At 42.5% G+C, this 20858-nt stretch overlaps 1 protein-coding gene across 1 annotated transcript in view; it reads right to left on the bottom strand.

The window, feature by feature from the left end:
• DNAJB11 (DnaJ heat shock protein family (Hsp40) member B11) overlaps nt 1-20858 on the bottom strand; it is a 183018-nt gene that overhangs the window by 78175 nt on the left and 83985 nt on the right. The window contains exon 4 of the mRNA XM_086955452.1: nt 360-492. Coding sequence (XP_086811578.1) covers nt 360-492 — 133 coding nt within the window. The remainder of the gene's footprint in view (nt 1-359; nt 493-20858) is intronic.

The following is a 20858-nucleotide window of genomic DNA, read 5'->3' as shown; positions in this document are numbered from 1 at the left end:
CACCACTTTGTTTCACATCCATCCTAGTTGGATTTCCAAAAACAACTACAGGGCTGTAAGATAATAAGGCACTTTCTAAATGTCTGTCCTCTAAACATTCTGGACAATGTAGGGCGTAAGTAATTTGCTTACAAAAAACATAATATCTCTGTGATTCTTTTGAAAACAAAAAAGAAACCAGGCCAATAGGTCCTTGTTTTGAGGTAGGTATATAGTGTGCCTATCATATACAACTGCTTAATTATTTATATTTGCTCCACTGCTGGAATTTGTAGGAGTATGATTCCCCTGGGATGTCCATAATTTACAATCCTTTACAGTCCCATTCTATAAAGGTAGACAAAGTTTCACACACTTACTTCTACAAAGTTCCCAGAATATACTTCTTCCAGAGTTACTTCCAATTCCACAATAATGTCACTTCCTCTTGGAATGTTCCGGTCCTGTTGCCGTGGGTTTCCGCCAAACATAAAGCCAAAGTCCCCAAAAAAGCTGTAAAGAAACATTTGTAGATTAGAACAATGTTTTGAAGAAAACCTACTTCATCATAGTAAATCTATATTTGCCCATGCTTGGTTGTTGATTATTCTGGTGTCAATCTTTTTGTGCCCAAATTTTAAACCAAGAAAAACTCAAAATAGTAAAATACCCTAAGTAATACTGGGCTACAGTCATTTTTAGAAGAGTGTCCCTAACATGGCTATTTGCTCTAGAATCTATTTCCAAATTTGAATGATTACAGACATTTGGGACAGATCACAACATGCTGCACTGAAGGAGTTTGTTTGAAAGTTCAGAAAGCAAAACATTGCTGATCAATGCATTATCCTTGGTGAACGGAGCACAAGGACCTGTCAATTGCCAGGAGATGGGATGCATGAGAATATCAACTTTAGATGTTACACTTCAAAACAGCTTCACCTTAAACAAACTGTAGCCCGCATCACTAATTAGGCTGTGACAGACGCACTTGGGCTGACAAAGTGGGGTGTGCGGGTGCTATGGTTGGGTAGGTTATAATTACAACATTATAAGGAGCCTTTTCTTCTTCCGAAGAACTGCCTTGTGAAAATTAGTGGCAAATGGTGCATTTTATCTTCTAATGGGCCCGCACCAATCATTAAAGCTGGATGGTAATAAAAAAAAAACCCTTTACAAAATGGTTTGCAGGATCTCCCTGAAGCACAGTGTGGGTAATTAGCGCATTTTAAAGAACAGTGGGGGAACCCTGGATACAAAAAACACAAGTATGCACATGGGGTTGTAAGTACCACATTGGACCATTAACCAAAGACTAGTTCACAAACTGATCTAAAGTCATGGAAGGCTCTTCAATAGCTTTTAAGAAGTACATACATAAGGCATTTTAATTCGAAAACTGTTCATTACAGCATAGTGTAACAAACACCTCTGCAAACTACTGTTGACAGGACAGCGTTCATCACTTACAAAGATAAGGAGCTTGTACTGTAAGGAAGGTGATGATGTGGAACAGGTTCCTTACAGATGTTTCCTAGTGGAAAATGCATATCGTCTAGAACTATCACCACACAATCGTTAATGAGATCCAAGGACCTGATCTACTAAGAGCGAGGTTGTTGATTTTGCAATGGAACCTATGTACCAATAGTCACACTGCAAACTCTCGAGTTGCAGTGCACCGCAGAATGAGTGGCCTAATGAATATTAGTCAGTCAGGTCCCTATTGCAATGCTTATGACTGGCTTAAAAAAACACAGGGATGGTGGCCTGCACATAACAGCAGAAACGCCATTTCGGTGTTTGCATTCCTAAAAGAGAACTTTTTTTTAAATTTACTTTATTTTTACAAGCAGTCCATGTTCCTTAAATTAAAAAAAGTTAGACGCTTTGGAAAATATCATGCGATCAGGCAGTGGTCCTTTAGATCACTGCCTTCTCCCCAACCGAGGCTGTTGGCATAATACAGAAAGGGGAAGTTGTTTTGTAAATCACTTACCACCTCCTTTGAAGAACAGTAACTGGTTATGACTTGGACCACAATGGCAATTAGGAGGGGACGGTCCTTTTCATGATGACTCCTAACTGCGATTTGGAATAGATCGCAAAACTCGCGACTTGGAAAGGCTTTTCCGACTCAGAAAATGGGTGCAGTTTGAAGAACAATGGCTCTTTGCAGTTGTACATCCTGCAGCTTTGCAACTTACAAGGTTTGCAACCACAACAGGGCTTTGTACATCCCACCCTAGAGTCTTATATTCCAAGACCTCTGAATCAGGCGAAGTGCATGCTGTATATGGTCAAAATACAGGTCTTCAGTCTGTGACAACACACATTGTCCTTTGAATAATTTGAAATAAAATGTCCGCACAGATAAATAGGGTGTGATAAGCCATACTGTGCAAATTTGCGGAGTAGAGACAGTTGTGGTGGATGAAATATAAATCCATCCTTTACATAAAAATATCTATGCTAAAACAGAATTCTCCAATGAATGCACCCTAATTAAAAGTCATAAAGTATACAAAAAACGGATGGATAGAATGCTTGAGTTAATCTCAGACGCTGGTAATTACTCCGGGCCGCATCCCAGTCCATCGTTATTTTGCACACCATGCCACCTCAGTTTGTACTCAACCATATGCAAATCGGTGTTGACCCTATTCCAATTGGAACAGTCCAATGTCCATGTCGCCTTTTGATTCCTTACAAATCCAACCTAATTCAGAAGTGATTAGACAAGCGATTCCCAAACGTTTTAGACCTACAAACTTTAGCATTAATGGACATGTGGCGGGCCATTTTTAACTGTAAAGAAAGGAATCTGCTGCCTACAGTAACGACCCTTGATGGCTTGCGCATGGGTGAGCTGTGTGCAGTCAAGGAGTTGTGCTATGCCACCACCAGCACAGACTGATAAAACATAATCAGATATTTGAGCTCCTGAAACTTTCTCCAGCTTATGTTACAGTCAACAAAATATGTGTATAGTTTGCTTATAACTCCTGTTTATTTGCACAGAAGCTGAAATCAAGCTCCTTCGATAGATGATATACAGATATTCCTGACCTTGACAAATTTGCAGCATCTGATTTTCTGAGGGTTTTGTAGATCAATAGCTTACACCTGGGTTTGGGGCTGCAGTCTGAAATGTCTTGATCTTGTCAGCGCATGCACCTCTCTTCAGGGCAGAGGGGGACTAGGCTACATAGGCAATTCAATGTAATTACTTACAGGCCAGTTCTGCTGAAATGCCATTTGGGCTGAGTCAATCATAAACTTGTGCTTGATTTGTAACTCAATCTACCCCAGTCCTAATGATCAAAATACTTTGTTTACAACTCCATCGTATTCCCGTTTTCAGCACATATCATGGAGCTGAACTGTTGATTTTATCTGCTTTGGCCCACCGTAGTTGTGTGTGACCAGGCGTTTCACTTTACTTGGATGCACCGAGAAAGTCCAGCATCTGTTACTATAACATAGCCCTGAACAAGTCCATTGTTTTGGACTAAAAGCGTTGGCTGGTCTACTCAACATGATTCATGATATGTTCAAATCAAATTGTAATTAAATAAAAAGGAGGACTTGAAGAACAACACTGGACATACTTTGTAATTTGTGACATTGTTCATAAGGTGGTGCACCAATTGCTCGGTTTTGTTAAACTCTGTTAAGTCCAGTTGAGGACTGCACCGTGACAGTGGGTGCTTATACTGTGTGCACACAGATTTGGGGTACTTCCCTTCTCTTACACAATTTGGAGATAGATAGGTGCTAGCTTCTGCAGTGTTCCACTGTTAACTATTGCATGGTTTCAAAAATCGGATTACTTGATATGCCAGGGTTTTGATAACCTCCTCCCAAAAAATCTGTAGTTTTGCACTATATTTTAGTGCAAAATGCATGCTCATTTACATTTTCAGTACTATGGTGCATTTAAGGTTACCTAGAACGGTAAACCCAAAAATATCACTGTGACCTGGGTGTATGTCAGTACATAGGAGCAATGGTCCCAGTAAACGATAAATTAACAAACACAACAATTATATCATTTTGAACAAATATTCAAAAACATTTTTAGGTTAGCACAGTTTTATTTAATCACACGGAGGAAGACTTGTCTCCGCTTCTACGATTTACACAGAATAGAAAGTTCCTTGAAAAGACGATCAGTATCGGTGTGAAAAGGAGAGCCGCACGGAGGAGGCAAGATGGCGGATTGATGCCGTCTGTGAGCTGCGGCACACAGTAGAGCTCCCGAGGCTGTGGCGTCAGAACGAAATCAGAGGAATGCGTAGAAAATAGATGAAGAACTAGCTAAGAAGTAACGGGAATAAGAAAAGAAAAACGCATTGAAACATTAATCTCGGATGTAAGCACTGGGAAATTAAGAAGTGACTGCTGTCATAGACCAGGGAGTGACCCGGAGACTTACTCGGATTTACCCGGAATTACCTCCTGGAGTGGGCTCTGACGAATTTCTGCCGAATGCGGATGATTGGACCGAGGTTCTTGCCGTCCACAAGGGTAGCTGTGTGTTTGGCGGCTTGGCGTTTATCGTTAAGGCTGGGATTACACCTTCAGGCCGAACTGTGCTGGCAGAACGCCGAGGCATGAAGCGGTTTACAGGATATGGCTCTGCCGAAATGTACAGCGAGGAGCACCCGAGCGACGAGCCGCCTACCGGTAAGCACTGCTAGCGGTATGGAGGGAGTGCAAGGGTTGGAAGAGCAGACGGGTGAAGTAATTGGCAACAGTGGCGGTAAGCTTGGGAAGCCGGTGCTGCGGCTGCTCCAGTCTGCGTGCTCAGCAGGGCTTTTTTCCTCAGAAGCAGGCTCGGAGGCAATCGACGGAAACAAACTGGCTGAAATTGTTACTCGTGCAATAGAAGTGCAACATTGTAACATTGGTATAGACGTTGACAGTACCAAGCTACACTGTAACTCCAAGGCGAATGTTATGCTTAAGGTTGGGGATCAATTGACTGAAAATACTGATATAGAGCATGAACTGAATTTTGACTCTGAGACTAGTCTTACAGAAAAACAACAAGCTATACTTCTGGATGCTAGTTTAAAGAGTCAGAGTAAAGTACTGTTTGGGCTTAAAGAAAACCAACAGGACGGACTTTTTGTCAGTACAGATGCAACAGTGCCATTGCAGGGAGATGGCGAAAAGCTAATAAGTGATACAGTAATGAAAGGCAATGCGGCTGAAGATGGTTTAAGACAAAACTTTTTAGATGCAGTAGCGGGTGGCAGAGGACACCTCAAAGCAGAGTGCCTTTGTGGAGGATGGCACGGCTAGCAGGAGTGTTCATGGTAGCTCTGACGCAGTTTTGGTTGGTAGGGGCGCACAATCAGGGGGTCGGATTGAGATCTAAAGGAATAATGGTGTGATGGATACTCCAGCACAGAAACCAGCGGGCATAAAGCAAAAACTAAAGCAAAAGCAGAAGCAAACCCCAAGATCAGTAGACAAAAGGAAAGACCCTAGATCTATAACACCAAAGGAAGGTGGGTTCAGTCAAAAGGAGGGGTCACAACCGCGATATCCAGACTCTCGGATGTGGGATTAGCAGATGACATTTGGTTGTCATCCGGAGAAACTCCTGAGGGGTCATCGGGGGCGGCTGGTTGTCAGCAAGATGCCTGCACTGCATTTGTCGAAGTAGAAGAGGGAGAAGTGGACTCCTGAAAGAGTCTACCAGATAGAGACACTCCAATGGGAGAAGCGTCACTACTTTCACTCATACTGCAGTCCCTTAAAGATCACAGGGAGGAAACAAGGGAGCTATATTCTCAAGTTAGAGCTGATAATCAGGACATTCAGCAGTCATTAAAAGAAGTCAACTCGAAGGTCGGGTCTATTACCAACAACATGACGGAACTCCAGTCAAGGGTTGCTGGCATTAGGAAGCAACTTCACAAATGGCTGTCGCTGTCAAACAACATCAAGATCTGCTAATTTCAATGCAGCTGAAAATTGAAGACATGGAAAATCGCCAGCGGCGGAACAATCTGAAATTACTTGGAATCCCGGAGGGGCAAGAAGGGACTGACCTGAGAGGTTTTGTCTTACATTCAATGCAGAAGGCTTTTCCGGACTTGGTGGACTGGGACTGGGACTGCCAGATCCAGAGGGCACACAGACTACCATTAATACAGCGAAGGTAGGATGTTAAAAACTCTTGACCCTTCCTTATTCATTTTGGCAATTTTTTGCTTACTCAAGAAGTGTCACTGAAAGCTAAACCTAAAGCGCCAATTTCAGTAGAATCGTATTCTATTTTTTTTTGGTCAGATTTTTGCAAAGAGACAATGGAAAGGCGCTGGCAGTTAAGGTTACTGATTGATCCATTAAAAGCAACTGGTGTACAGGCGTACCTACAAGAACTAGCGCGTCTGAAAGTAATAAGAGAAGGACAGTCCTATTTATATGTCTGAGCTCGAGGCAAAGGAAGCATTGTGTAGATGGCAGAAAGGAGGAAAACGGGATAAGGAAAGGGGTTTAGGGTTGGATTAACATTTGGGATTGGGTGTCAAAGGGTTTGCTTCTGGGGATATCAACTCATGTAGAGGTGGAATCTTTTCTTTAATTCTTAATAGTATGTAGAGTTATGGATTTTTTTCTTTTTCCCTATTTTTCCTTAATAGCTTTAAATATAACTTGGGTTCTATCTTTGGCTTAAGATAAAAATGACTGACTGTCAGTCCTCAGGGGCCACTGTGGAGACCGGAGCTTCACTTTTGCTGCCAAAACCAGCTGCAGCTTAAGGAAGAGGAAGATTCCTCCTTCTAGGAGTAGGGAGGTTGGATTTGCTCTAGTGGGGGCAAGGGTGGGGGGAGGGGAAGGGAGAGGGCAAAATCGGGGAAAAAAATAAAGGCAGGGTAATATGGAACCAAAAGATTAGCAGAGTAGTGGTATGTAATAATGAAACAATAAAAATGGAGGGTTCGAGTGGTAGCATTGATAGTATTGTTTTTTTTATGGATCAACTTAAGTTTAAGTGTTTAGCATGGAATGTGGCCGGATTGAACAGTAAGACTAAGAGGCAACTGGTGTCAGAGGAATTAAAAATGTATAACTCCCATATTTGTCATGTTGACGGAAACACATATTTCATATAAAGACAGTGGACTACTAAAGCAGTTGGGGTATGAAGTGATAGTGTGTACCATGCAAAGTGCCTCTATACGAGGGGTTGCTATTTTGAGACATAAAAGGGCAGAGGGGGTAATCGGTAACACAAAGGCAGATAAAGGTGGCAGATGGGCAATGGCACAGATGAAGATAAAAGGAAGATGTTATATATTCTGTGTAGTGTATGGCCCGAATACGGATGAGCCTACTATTTTTGAGGCGATAAATGCAGAAATGTTAAACTGGGAGGGGGAGAGGGTTGTGATGGGTGATTTTAATTGCATGAAGGACTATAATGTTGATACAACACAACGGGGGGCTTTTCAAAGAATGAGAAAGACAAGAGCCGCAATAAGGGAACTAGGGTGGCTACAGGGTGTTAGTGATGTCTGGAGAACCTTAGATCTACGATACTAAGGTATACTTACTATTCATCCCCCTGACATGGAAATTTGCCCAGAAGTGACCTCTGACCATAACCCCATATTCCTTACATTTAAAATCTCAGAGAACAGGGTAATAAGACTTTTTTCGTTATCTAGATATCTTTTGACCGATCAGGAGTATGTGGCTATGGTCAGGGGTCAACTAGAGACTTTCTTCAGGGAAAACGTAGGAACTGCTGCTCCTATAGTTGTGTGAGACGCATATAAAGCAGGTATCAGAGGCAATACCCAGCAATATATTTGGTGACAAAACGAAAAAAAGAGCAAACATAACTAAAACAACTATATTAGATGTCTGGTAGGCGGAGGATCAACATGCAGAGGCTGTCATAGAAAGCTCGGAGGATGTTGAACGATTAGATTTTATGTTAATAGAATTACACTCTGCCTTGAAGAAAATATGGAGAGAGAAAAGCGTGGCAAGATATAACAAATATTGTTTATCACAGTATGAATTTGGGGAAAGTGTAGGTAAAGTACTCACTTTCAAGGTGGCAGACGATCGGGCTAGCGCTCATACAAAAGCAGAAAGGGGCTCGGTGGTAAAATATATGAGCAATCATCGGAGATACTAGAACAATTTGCTCTTTATTATAAAACACTGTTTACTCCAACGATACAGCCCACACAAGAGGATATCCACAGGTATATCCAAAATAGTGCTGTTAGAAAGATGGGGAGCGAGGAATCCGACCTTCTTGAGGAAAATATTTCAGAAAATGAGATAGAATTAGCGATGGGTGCATTACCTTCAGGGAAGGCTGTGGGAGAAGATGCTATTCCACTAGAATTCTATAAAGTATTTAAGGATATTACGATGGAGCAATTTAGTCAGGTGATAAAAGAAAATGGAATTAAAGGGAAAACTCCTGATTCATGGCACATGACAAAAATAATAGTTTTTCTGAAGAAAGGTAAACTAGCGGAGGAATGTGGGACATATAGACCAATTTCACTGATAAATGCAGACGCAAAAATATATGCTAAAATCTTAGCTAATCGCTTGGCCCCAATTATGTCCAATTTAGTTTCCCACCACCAACATGGGTTTATTCAAGAGAGGGCTACTACCTCTCATGTAAACACGGCAGTTAGTGCATTAGATATTGCAAATATCAGACCCACCCCACTTGGTATGATTTTTCTAGACGCAGAAAGCGTTTGACCGAATGGGGTGGGAATTCTTGTGGGCCATTTAGGATAAAGGGCCAATTTCTGAAACAGATACAAGTACTATATGACAAGCCATGCGCTAAACTGGTTTACTTGGGTCTGCAGTCATCTAACTTTCTGGTATTGTGTGGTACAAGCCAGGGATGCCCTTTGTCACCCTTATTATTTGCTTTGTATATAGAGCCTTTTATTTCGGTTTTGCAAAATGACTTGCGAATAAGGGATTTTAAATCAGGAGCAAACTCTCCGAATGTATTCGCTTATGCAGACGACATAGCGGTTTTCTCAAGAGAACCGCTGAAAATAATAACATAAACAGCGGAACAGTTTGGCTTAATTTTGGGTTATAAATTAAATGTCAATAAGACGCACGTTCTCCTCAACTATAAACCCGAGAGGCAAGTACCAGGAATCTGCCCAACCGTTACCTATTTAGGGGTTAGAATAACAACACAGATTGATCAAATTCTATCATTAAATTATGATGTACTATTAAAAGAGACAAGTAAGTCTTTAAATAAAAAATGACACATGTTACCAATTGGGTTTACTGGTAGAGTTAATATTATTAAAATAAAATGTTTGCCTAAATTTCTCTACCTTTTCCATGCCATTCCACTTCACGTTCCAAACACATTCTTTAAAAAACTGGATGGAATATTAAGTAGTTTTACATGGGGATATAGGAAGGCAAGGCGAGCAATCGATCAGTTAAAACTTCCTTATAGTCAAGGCGGTCTGGATTTCCCAGACTTTAAAACATATTTTTGGTCAGCTTGTTTTATTCGCCTACGTAGTCTTATTAATTCAGCCAACACTATTTCTAGTCACAATTTTATTTTGGGGGCAGAGAGTCATATGTTTTATGCAGCTTAATGATCCCAACTATTTTAAAAGGGTAAAATTTAAGACCATACGAGATGATGTATATATTTGGTGTTCAATCCTGCTAAGCAAGAATATCTCCTGCTATCACAGGGAGCTGCCTCTTTGGCAGAATCCAGGATTGCCGGAGATATTCCACGACACGGTAGGCAGGAAATGGGTTTAGCAGGGGAGTTAACTGTATGGGACATTTATATGCTTATAACGGCTTTGTCTCATTCGAGAGCCTACAGAAAAAATATAAGCTACCAGGGTCTTTGCTTTTTTAAATATTACCTGATTCAAGACTTTTTTTTTGAAAAACTTAAAATTGGAAAATACAAATGATTCAGAGATATGGGGTTTTCTCAACGCAGTGGAATCAAAATCTCTGATAAGTAGAGCATATAAATGGCTCAGCATTGGGAAACCCGACGATTGTGGTATACTGGCGGAACGGGGGAGTGGAATTTTGGGGATTCCGGTAGTGGCTGGTTTTATTTTACAGGCCCTCAACACTATAGACAAAGCTGTACATGCGACTAATTTGAGACTGCAACAACACCATATGATCTGTCTTCTATATTATACTCCGGATAGAGTTGTAAAATGGTCATTGGGTAATAATGCTAATAACGAACTGACAAAATGTGATCTATATGCGGCAGATATTAAGCATACGTTTTTGACATGCCCAGAACTAACAACATTTTGGCAGAATGTTGGGGATGTTCTACATCAAAAACTAGGGATAGGAGTACCTTTGCTGATCTCCGAGGTTACGATGGGATATAGTTTTAGAAATCTAAACTGTAATAGCTTGTTTTCTATCTTACTAGTAGCAGCAAGATTAGCTATAGATAGATAGTGGACATACCCGAACCCTCCAACTGTGACGGATTGGTGGCTGTTAGTAAGACAGATTTAGGATATGGAATTCTCATTGGCCGGGTCGAGAGGGACTCGTTCTAGGACAAAATGTATGGTAATATGGGGATGTATTTTTGAATGAAATTGTAAACTGTTAAAGCTCTCCCTCCGTTATTTTATTATATTTTCTTTTAGTTTCTTTTCTGAGTGACTATACCAGATGATTGCTTGTTCATATAACATGTATCTTATTGGTTCGTATTTTGATGCTTTTTTCTGGTCAATAAAAATATGGAAAAAAAAAAAAGAAAAGACGATAAAATTCGAGTCAAACAGTCTGCCTTGAACCTATAATCTCCAGAACCGTATTCATTCCCAGGCCCAGCGGAAAAACCAGCAGATGTCTCAACAAAGTGCTCTCGCTCCCGCCTCACGTTGGAGCCCATGTGCCCACACCTTCCCTCCAAACAGTGTGGAGAGTCTTCTCTATGGGACCGGCCCCATTCCCTAATATGACCCTGTCCTGAAGAAGACCCCGCTGTAAGTGACTTATTGACCTTCCGACTAGGGGTCGAAACGTCGACATCTCATGTCTTTGACCATTTTGTACAACTGCGATTAATCACTGTGTCAATGTTAACAATCGTGGTTAATTAGAGTTGTTTTGGCTTATTGTGAATTTGTTCGGCTCTAAGTTATGAGCTACTGTTGTTGTAAATAAATATATGTATGTTATTTACACTTCCCAATCACTTTTCTATCCTCACTTCAAATACACTACTCCCCGCTCCCTTTTCCTCTCATCTAGGGGCATTTTTTTTAAATTCAATTGTAAAAACTATTAACTTGAACTCGCCCAGTGTGATTAAATAACACTGTGCTAACCTAAAAATGTTTTTGAATATTTGTTCAGAATGATAGAATTGTGTTGGTTAATTAATCGTTTACAGTGACCATTGCTCCTATGTACTGATGGTGCATGTTAAGGCCTACTAAAATAGTGTGCTTGGGGCCCAGAATTCTCCTTGACTAGTCCATAATATGCACTGGTTGAAGTGGGGTAGAATTTTGCTATGGTACAGTTTTTCCAGATTTCATTCCCAGTCTAACATGTAACCCCTAGTCAGAACAGTTGTTTTGAAGTTTTAGGACTGGTAAGTGTTGTTTAGTAGCTTGAAGTTTCTAGACAGAAGCCACATGTTCTTTCAGAACCAGCTTTCCAGTCAATCAGGGAATGTGCATCTTTCCCGTTTTGCTTATGGCTTCCGTTAGAGTTAAACATTTAGATACTAAGGTATACTTACTATTCATCCCCCTGACATGGAAATTTGCCCAGAAGTGACCTCTGACCATAACCCCATATTCCTTACATTTAAAATCTCAGAGAACAGGGTAATAAGACTTTTTTCGTTATCTAGATATCTTTTGACCGATCAGGAGTATGTGGCTATGGTCAGGGGTCAACTAGAGACTTTCTTCAGGGAAAACGTAGGAACTGCTGCTCCTATAGTTGTGTGAGACGCATATAAAGCAGGTATCAGAGGCAATACCCAGCAATATATTTGGTGACAAAACGAAAAAAAGAGCAAACATAACTAAAACAACTATATTAGATGTCTGGTAGGCGGAGGATCAACATGCAGAGGCTGTCATAGAAAGCTCGGAGGATGTTGAACGATTAGATTTTATGTTAATAGAATTACACTCTGCCTTGAAGAAAATATGGAGAGAGAAAAGCGTGGCAAGATATAACAAATATTGTTTATCACAGTATGAATATGGGGAAAGTGTAGGTAAAGTACTCACTTTCAAGGTGGCAGACGATCGGGCTAGCGCTCATACAAAAGCAGAAAGGGGCTCGGTGGTAAAATATATGAGCAATCATCGGAGATACTAGAACAATTTGCTCTTTATTATAAAACACTGTTTACTCCAACGATACAGCCCACACAAGAGGATATCCACAGGTATATCCAAAATAGTGCTGTTAGAAAGATGGGGAGCGAGGAATCCGACCTTCTTGAGGAAAATATTTCAGAAAATGAGATAGAATTAGCGATGGGTGCATTACCTTCAGGGAAGGCTGTGGGAGAAGATGCTATTCCACTAGAATTTTATAAAGTATTTAAGGATATTACGATGGAGCAATTTAGTCAGGTGATAAAAGAAAATGGAATTAAAGGGAAAACTCCTGATTCATGGCACATGACAAAAATAATAGTTTTTCTGAAGAAAGGTAAACTAGCGGAGGAATGTGGGACATATAGACCAATTTCACTGATAAATGCAGACGCAAAAATATATGCTAAAATCTTAGCTAATCGCTTGGCCCCAATTATGTCCAATTTAGTTTCCCACCACCAACATGGGTTTATTCAAGAGAGGGCTACTACCTCTCATGTAAACACGGCAGTTAGTGCATTAGATATTGCAAATATCAGACCCACCCCACTTGGTATGATTTTTCTAGACGCAGAAAGCGTTTGACCGAATGGGGTGGGAATTCTTGTGGGCCATTTAGGATAAAGGGCCAATTTCTGAAACAGATACAAGTACTATATGACAAGCCATGCGCTAAACTGGTTTACTTGGGTCTGCAGTCATCTAACTTTCTGGTATTGTGTGGTACAAGCCAGGGATGCCCTTTGTCACCCTTATTATTTGCTTTGTATATAGAGCCTTTTATTTCGGTTTTGCAAAATGACTTGCGAATAAGGGATTTTAAATCAGGAGCAAACTCTCCGAATGTATTCGCTTATGCAGACGACATAGCGGTTTTCTCAAGAGAACCGCTGAAAATAATAACATAAACAGCGGAACAGTTTGGCTTAATTTTGGGTTATAAATTAAATGTCAATAAGACGCACGTTCTCCTCAACTATAAACCCGAGAGGCAAGTACCAGGAATCTGCCCAACCGTTACCTATTTAGGGGTTAGAATAACAACACAGATTGATCAAATTCTATCATTAAATTATGATGTACTATTAAAAGAGACAAGTACGTCTTTAAATAAAAAATGACACATGTTACCAATTGGGATTACTGGTAGAGTTAATATTATTAAAATAAAATTTTTGCCTAAATTTCTCTACCTTTTCCATGCCATTCCACTTCACGTTCCAAACACATTCTTTAAAAAACTGGATGGAATATTAAGTAGTTTTACATGGGGATATAGGAAGGCAAGGCGAGCAATCGATCAGTTAAAACTTCCTTATAGTCAAGGCGGTCTGGATTTCCCAGACTTTAAAACATATTTTTGGTCAGCTTGTTTTATTCGCCTACGTAGTCTTATTAATTCAGCCAACACTATTTCTAGTCACAATTTTATTTTGGGGGCAGAGAGTCATATGTTTTATGCAGCTTAATGATCCCAACTATTTTAAAAGGGTAAAATTTAAGACCATACGAGATGATGTATATATTTGGTGTTCAATCCTGCTAAGCAAGAATATCTCCTGCTATCACAGGGAGCTGCCTCTTTGGCAGAATCCAGGATTGCCGGAGATATTCCACGACACGGTAGGCAGGAAATGGGTTTAGCAGGGGAGTTAACTGTATGGGACATTTATATGCTTATAACGGCTTTGTCTCATTCGAGAGCCTACAGAAAAAATATAAGCTACCAGGGTCTTTGCTTTTTTAAATATTACCTGATTCAAGACTTTTTTTTTGAAAAACTTAAAATTGGAAAATACAAATGATTCAGAGATATGGGGTTTTCTCAACGCAGTGGAATCAAAATCTCTGATAAGTAGAGCATATAAATGGCTCAGCATTGGGAAACCCGACGATTGTGGTATACTGGCGGAACGGGGGAGTGGAATTTTGGGGATTCCGGTAGTGGCTGGTTTTATTTTACAGGCCCTCAACACTATAGACAAAGCTGTACATGCGACTAATTTGAGACTGCAACAACACCATATGATCTGTCTTCTATATTATACTCCGGATAGAGTTGTAAAATGGTCATTGGGTAATAATGCTAATAACGAACTGACAAAATGTGATCTATATGCGGCAGATATTAAGCATACGTTTTTGACATGCCCAGAACTAACAACATTTTGGCAGAATGTTGGGGATGTTCTACATCAAAAACTAGGGATAGGAGTACCTTTGCTGATCTCCGAGGTTACGATGGGATATAGTTTTAGAAATCTAAACTGTAATAGCTTGTTTTCTATCTTACTAGTAGCAGCAAGATTAGCTATAGATAGATAGTGGACATACCCGAACCCTCCAACTGTGACGGATTGGTGGCTGTTAGTAAGACAGATTTAGGATATGGAATTCTCATTGGCCGGGTCGAGAGGGACTCGTTCTAGGACAAAATGTATGGTAATATGGGGATGTATTTTTGAATGAAATTGTAAACTGTTAAAGCTCTCCCTCCGTTATTTTATTATATTTTCTTTTAGTTTCTTTTCTGAGTGACTATACCAGATGATTGCTTGTTCATATAACATGTATCTTATTGGTTCGTATTTTGATGCTTTTTTCTGGTCAATAAAAATATGGAAAAAAAAAAAAGAAAAGACGATAAAATTCGAGTCAAACAGTCTGCCTTGAACCTATAATCTCCAGAACCGTATTCATTCCCAGGCCCAGCGGAAAAACCAGCAGATGTCTCAACAAAGTGCTCTCGCTCCCGCCTCACGTTGGAGCCCATGTGCCCACACCTTCCCTCCAAACAGTGTGGAGAGTCTTCTCTATGGGACCGGCCCCATTCCCTAATATGACCCTGTCCTGAAGAAGACCCCGCTGTAAGTGACTTATTGACCTTCCGACTAGGGGTCGAAACGTCGACATCTCATGTCTTTGACCATTTTGTACAACTGCGATTAATCACTGTGTCAATGTTAACAATCGTGGTTAATTAGAGTTGTTTTGGCTTATTGTGAATTTGTTCGGCTCTAAGTTATGAGCTACTGTTGTTGTAAATAAATATATGTATGTTATTTACACTTCCCAATCACTTTTCTATCCTCACTTCAAATACACTACTCCCCGCTCCCTTTTCCTCTCATCTAGGGGCATTTTTTTTAAATTCAATTGTAAAAACTATTAACTTGAACTCGCCCAGTGTGATTAAATAACACTGTGCTAACCTAAAAATGTTTTTGAATATTTGTTCAGAATGATAGAATTGTGTTGGTTAATTAATCGTTTACAGTGACCATTGCTCCTATGTACTGATGGTGCATGTTAAGGCCTACTAAAATAGTGTGCTTGGGGCCCAGAATTCTCCTTGACTAGTCCATAATATGCACTGGTTGAAGTGGGGTAGAATTTTGCTATGGTACAGTTTTTCCAGATTTCATTCCCAGTCTAACATGTAACCCCTAGTCAGAACAGTTGTTTTGAAGTTTTAGGACTGGTAAGTGTTGTTTAGTAGCTTGAAGTTTCTAGACAGAAGCCACATGTTCTTTCAGAACCAGCTTTCCAGTCAATCAGGGAATGTGCATCTTTCCCGTTTTGCTTATGGCTTCGGTTAGAGTTAAACATTTAGAAAAGTCATATTTTTCAGCTCACATTCTAATTGTATTTCTGAGAAGGACTGAGGAGTGCTTTTTGTCTACAGGTCCTTAAAACGTAGGATACTTTTATCTTACCGAAAGGAACATCTGCCCTCCATTTCACTATAATAGATGGATAATATTTAAGAGTTGCATAACTTGACTGTTTGTTCTCTATTCTGTATTTTGTTTGTCTAAAATCTATTCGGGGACTCTAAATATGCACTTTTTTATGGACTTTGAAAGGACTATTAAACCTTTTGAAGGCCTCCTCTGCATCCAATACCACTACGATCAACAATGAATCTAGGGTTTTGGCTCTCTCTAGTATGTGTCGAAACAGTCTTATGCTATTGGCTGCTAGGCTACCCTTAATAAAAACCAGTTTGGGTGGTATGAGTTAGTTTGGGTATAGCTTTTTAAAGTCTGAATGCAAGAATATGTGCACAGAGATTAATTAATGAGATGGATTTATAATATGTAGCTTTTGGTGGGTCCTTCCCCTAATTATGTAGTACTGCTTTTGTAGCACCTGCTACAGTAGCGAAAATGGTGCTAATCTTTGCAAAATTGGGCGGCGTGGCTAACCTCCGTGCATGGCGGCCGCGGATTGAAAAGGCTCCGCGTTAAACCCGACACTGGCCTAACTATCCTGTAGATATGGGTTCTTTTATGAAGTAAAAACACTTGCCCGAGGTAGCAGAGCGGCTGGGAGTTGAGCGGACCAAGTTTGCGATCCATCGGTGGTGCGATAAGAGCTGTGCGACTGACGAGCAGGGGAGTGCCTGGATCGCCGGAACCGTAAGACGAGCTGAAGCGAGGCTGCGAGGGAGACGCGGAGGGGCGACTGCAGGGGACCTTCCCCACCTCCCTGCTGTCTGTGGGACCTTGGCGCCAAAAACGACGGAGGGAGCTGCACACGGCAGCCTGCTGTGAGCCCCGGGCATGCTACGAGGATCACCGGCGATCGGAGAAGGCGGAGACCCAAGATGGCGCCGGCATAGACGACAGTATGGCAAAGACCGGGCTGTGACAGCGCGGACACCCAATACTGTGCCTGCGACCTGGGAGACGTGGAGGGTGTGAGGCGAGGGCCCGACTGCAGCGACAGGTGAGAAGAATAGCAGTGGGTCGCGAAAATAGAAGGGAGACACGGAGAGTGCATTGCTGGATCTTAAGAGCGGCACAGGGCTGGGCCGGAGGCAGAGCGGAGCCGGACTGCTACATACTGATCTACAGGCTGTGGATTACTGGCTGTGAAAGTGGCTACCTGTTCCCGAGCACACCGGCAGTGGAGAACTGCTGCAGCGGGGGCATATATGTTACACTTTGAGGCTGAAAGCCATGAAAGCCAGGGCAGGATAGTGACATCGGGGGAACAAACGGGGTGCACCAATCTGGTGTGGAACAGTGCATTTGGCTGCTGCTGCTGCGGAAACACTGAAGGTGGGTACTACGAGCTGAGAACTGAGATCTGGGGACTGTGATACATCCTTCCACCCCCCCCCCGCTTTTCTGTGGTTGGCATACCGGACACATATGTGATTGGAGTCGTGCGCAGCTAGGTAGACTACGACTCTACTGCTTTTGGAAATTGGAGATCAGAGGGCTTCTGGTGCTGGGAGTGCTGCGTTCTGCCCCCCCGCCCCCCACTTCCGGTTGGATAACCACAGTGTTGAAAGTACAGACGAGGGTCGTGCCGAAGCAGGTGGTGGTTGGAAAGGACTGGTGGTCAGAGCGAGGTTCCGCCTATGGTTCCACACAGGATTTGGTGTGACTAGAGGGGTGAGTCTCTTTCAGAGTCATAGGCATCCCCCTGGAAGCAGGCTTTTTCGTACTCACACCCCTCTTTTGGGACTGGACACTACGGAGCGCAGAAAAATGATCAACACCAGGTATCATGGGTCGCACTAGGGCAAACAAGCAGTAAACACAGACTGCGGAGAATGTGAATACGGGAATGCTGAGTGGACGGACGCAGGAATCGGAGATGGAAGTGATCCCGCCTACAGCTGAAGCACAACCTGCGGATAAATTAGATCTCATCCTGAAAGAAATAAGAGACTCCGGGATAGCGATGGAAGCACAGCTAGGGTCCCGCTCTACTACCTTCAACTTGTTGAAGGCGGACCAAAAGAACCTGGCCGAGAAGGTAAAATGCAATAAAATAGCCATTGACGACTTGATTCCCCAGCACACGGAACAAACTACGCAAATGGAGCAGCTGAAGGGACTCCTGGAACTGGTGGATGACGCGGAAGGGAGGTCCCGCAGGAACAATGTGCGTATTCTGGGGATACCAGAGAAAAGTGAGGGGCGCAACCCAACGCAATTTGTGGAGAACTGGACCTCAGATAATGTGGCAAAGGAGGGTCTGTCAGCGATGTACTGCGTGGAGAGAGCACATAGGGTCCCGGCTAGGCCTCCTAGGCCTGGGGCGCCCCCACGGCCGCTAATTGCCCGTATTCTTAATTACAAGGACCGAGATCTGATACTTAGAGCGGCACAAGAAAATGCGCCTATCAGGTTTGAAAATAGAACGATCTCTCTATACCCGGATTTTACACTGATGGTCCAGAGGGCTAGGGCCACCTTTTTTGGAGGTCAAGAAGAAATTAAGGGAACACGACTTGAAATATGCGTTGTTCTTCCCGGCCCGATTGAAAGTGATACATGGGCAAAAGTCGCTTTTCTTTGAAAATCCAGACGAGGCAGTGGACTGGCTTGAGATTACTTTCACCCCTCCGGACACGCAGGTCTCTTTGCCACGAGGAGACGCTGGGTCTTCTCCTCTGAGGCGGGAGATACCATTGGCCCTGCTGGACACAGGTTACAGAGGAACGGACACTGGAATGTCCCAGTCGACGGAACAGATTACTAACAGCCAGAGAGACGCTTTGCTGTTGGCGGCGGCGCTAGCGGAGCATGATGCCAGCTCACGTGCTGTCTCTGTACAATCGTCTGGAGGGGCCACGGCCCGCTCTGAATTGGAATCTAGTCTAACACTGTTCCCTTTGGTGACTGCCCAGACAGTGGATAATTACTGAGCTGTGGAGGTCGCTTGGTTGGAAGTGGTATTGTATACTGTACGGCCCAAAGGCCTGATTTGCTGCTAGAATATTAAGTTAGGAATGCTCTATATCTCAATGTATAGAACTGTAAAGGGTTTATGACTGAGTGTTGTAATGTTAACATATGTGTGACGCAAATGCCAAACTGTATGATGGTGGTGGCCTCCCCACCCCTTGACGACTGCCCTGAGTTGCGATTTTCGGAATAGTTCGATTACAAAGTTGATTATGGTTTGGTCATCAGTTGTTCAAAGGGGGACCCGAGTATTGGAGTGGTTTACTGTGTTTGATGGCTCAACATTAGTTAATATGATACAGTCCAGGCTCAGCGTTACTTGTGGTGCTGCGGTAACACTCTGCGGAGGTCTAATGTCACACCCGGATAGTTATATATGTCATTCCTGGAATGTCCGGGGCCTTGGCTCCCTCCAGAAAAGTTATAGGCTGTTAGCCCAATTAAACAGGAGGAAGGTAAATGTGGCGTTTCTGCAGGAGACTCATTTGAACCGAGACGAGGCAATGAAGTTAAATAGGAAATGGAGGGGACAATTGTTCTTCACATCATATTCGGCCTTCGCTCGGGGAGCTGCGATATGGCTGAGAACTGGCACGCCCTTTAAATTGTTAGAGCAAAAGATTAATAAAGATGGCCGCTATGTGCTGGTACATGAATTACTTGACGGGGAGCACATTGTGCTGGGTAGTGTATATACTCCTAAAAACGGGACAGGAAAAATTTTGGGAGACTTTAAATACACTGCTGTCTGACTGGGAGGGATACCCGTGGGTGATTGGGGGGGATTTTAACGCAGTACTAGACACTTGGCTAGACAGGTCCCATCCACCACTGAATAACGCACCCAGTATGAAATTGGCAGAGGTACTGACACACTGGGCAAGAGGTTGGGGACTCATGGATGCATGCCGGGAAACACATCGCGGGGTCAGGGAATACTGATTCTATTCCCCATTGCATAAATTACATACCCGTATAGATAGGATATTCTGTTTGGCTGCTTTGATGTCTGCGATTAGGGACTCCGCTCATTTAGGGAAAACCTTATCAGATCACAGTCCAGTTGAGATCACGCTACAATGGGGCAAGGTCCCGACTTTGGTACCGACGTGGCGACTACAGCCGCAATTGCTAGAAGATTCGGTTTTCAAGACAGCTGTGGCTACTGCCATAGGTAATTATTTTTCCGAAAATGCAAATACACCCTCTTCTAGGCAGATTGAGTGGGATGCATTTAAGACTGTGTTGCGGGGGTGGCGATTAGCACAAGAGTAGGATAGAGGCACAAGAGTAGGATTGAGGCACACGCTAATCACACAAATTACTGACATAAAAAAAAACACTGGGAGAGTTGGAACAACAGGCTACACTGGACGAAACACAGAGTGCAGTTACAGGAAGCCCATATACGATATGCTGACCTCAGATTGGTAGATAGTAGGCTCCATACCCTGAAGCAACATACCGTAGCAGATAGAGCGGGATCGTTATTGGCCAGGATTCTCAAGGATGCCCCACCGGTTCTTCCAGTATTAGAGGTTAAAAATGCAGCCGGTGCCATGGTGTGTACACAACTTGACATTAATGAGGCCTTTAGGGAGTATTATGAAAATTTATATGGCAGGCCCGAAGTTGTGGGGATAGAGCTGCAACTCCCCCAGTTACTGCAGGCGCATAAAGATGAGCTCCGACTCCCGGTGACTGTGATGGAAATCAAACAAGCGATGCGTAGTTTGCCCAGGAATAAATCGCCTGGCGGGGACGGGTTGCC

The sequence above is a fragment of the Lissotriton vulgaris genome, chromosome 2_1, assembly GCF_964263255.1.
Source record: "Lissotriton vulgaris chromosome 2_1, aLisVul1.2, whole genome shotgun sequence".
In the NCBI taxonomy this organism is placed as follows: domain Eukaryota; kingdom Metazoa; phylum Chordata; class Amphibia; order Caudata; family Salamandridae; genus Lissotriton; species Lissotriton vulgaris.
Note: the sequence above shows the minus strand (reverse complement) of the source record. Positions and strands in the feature narration are given on the sequence as shown.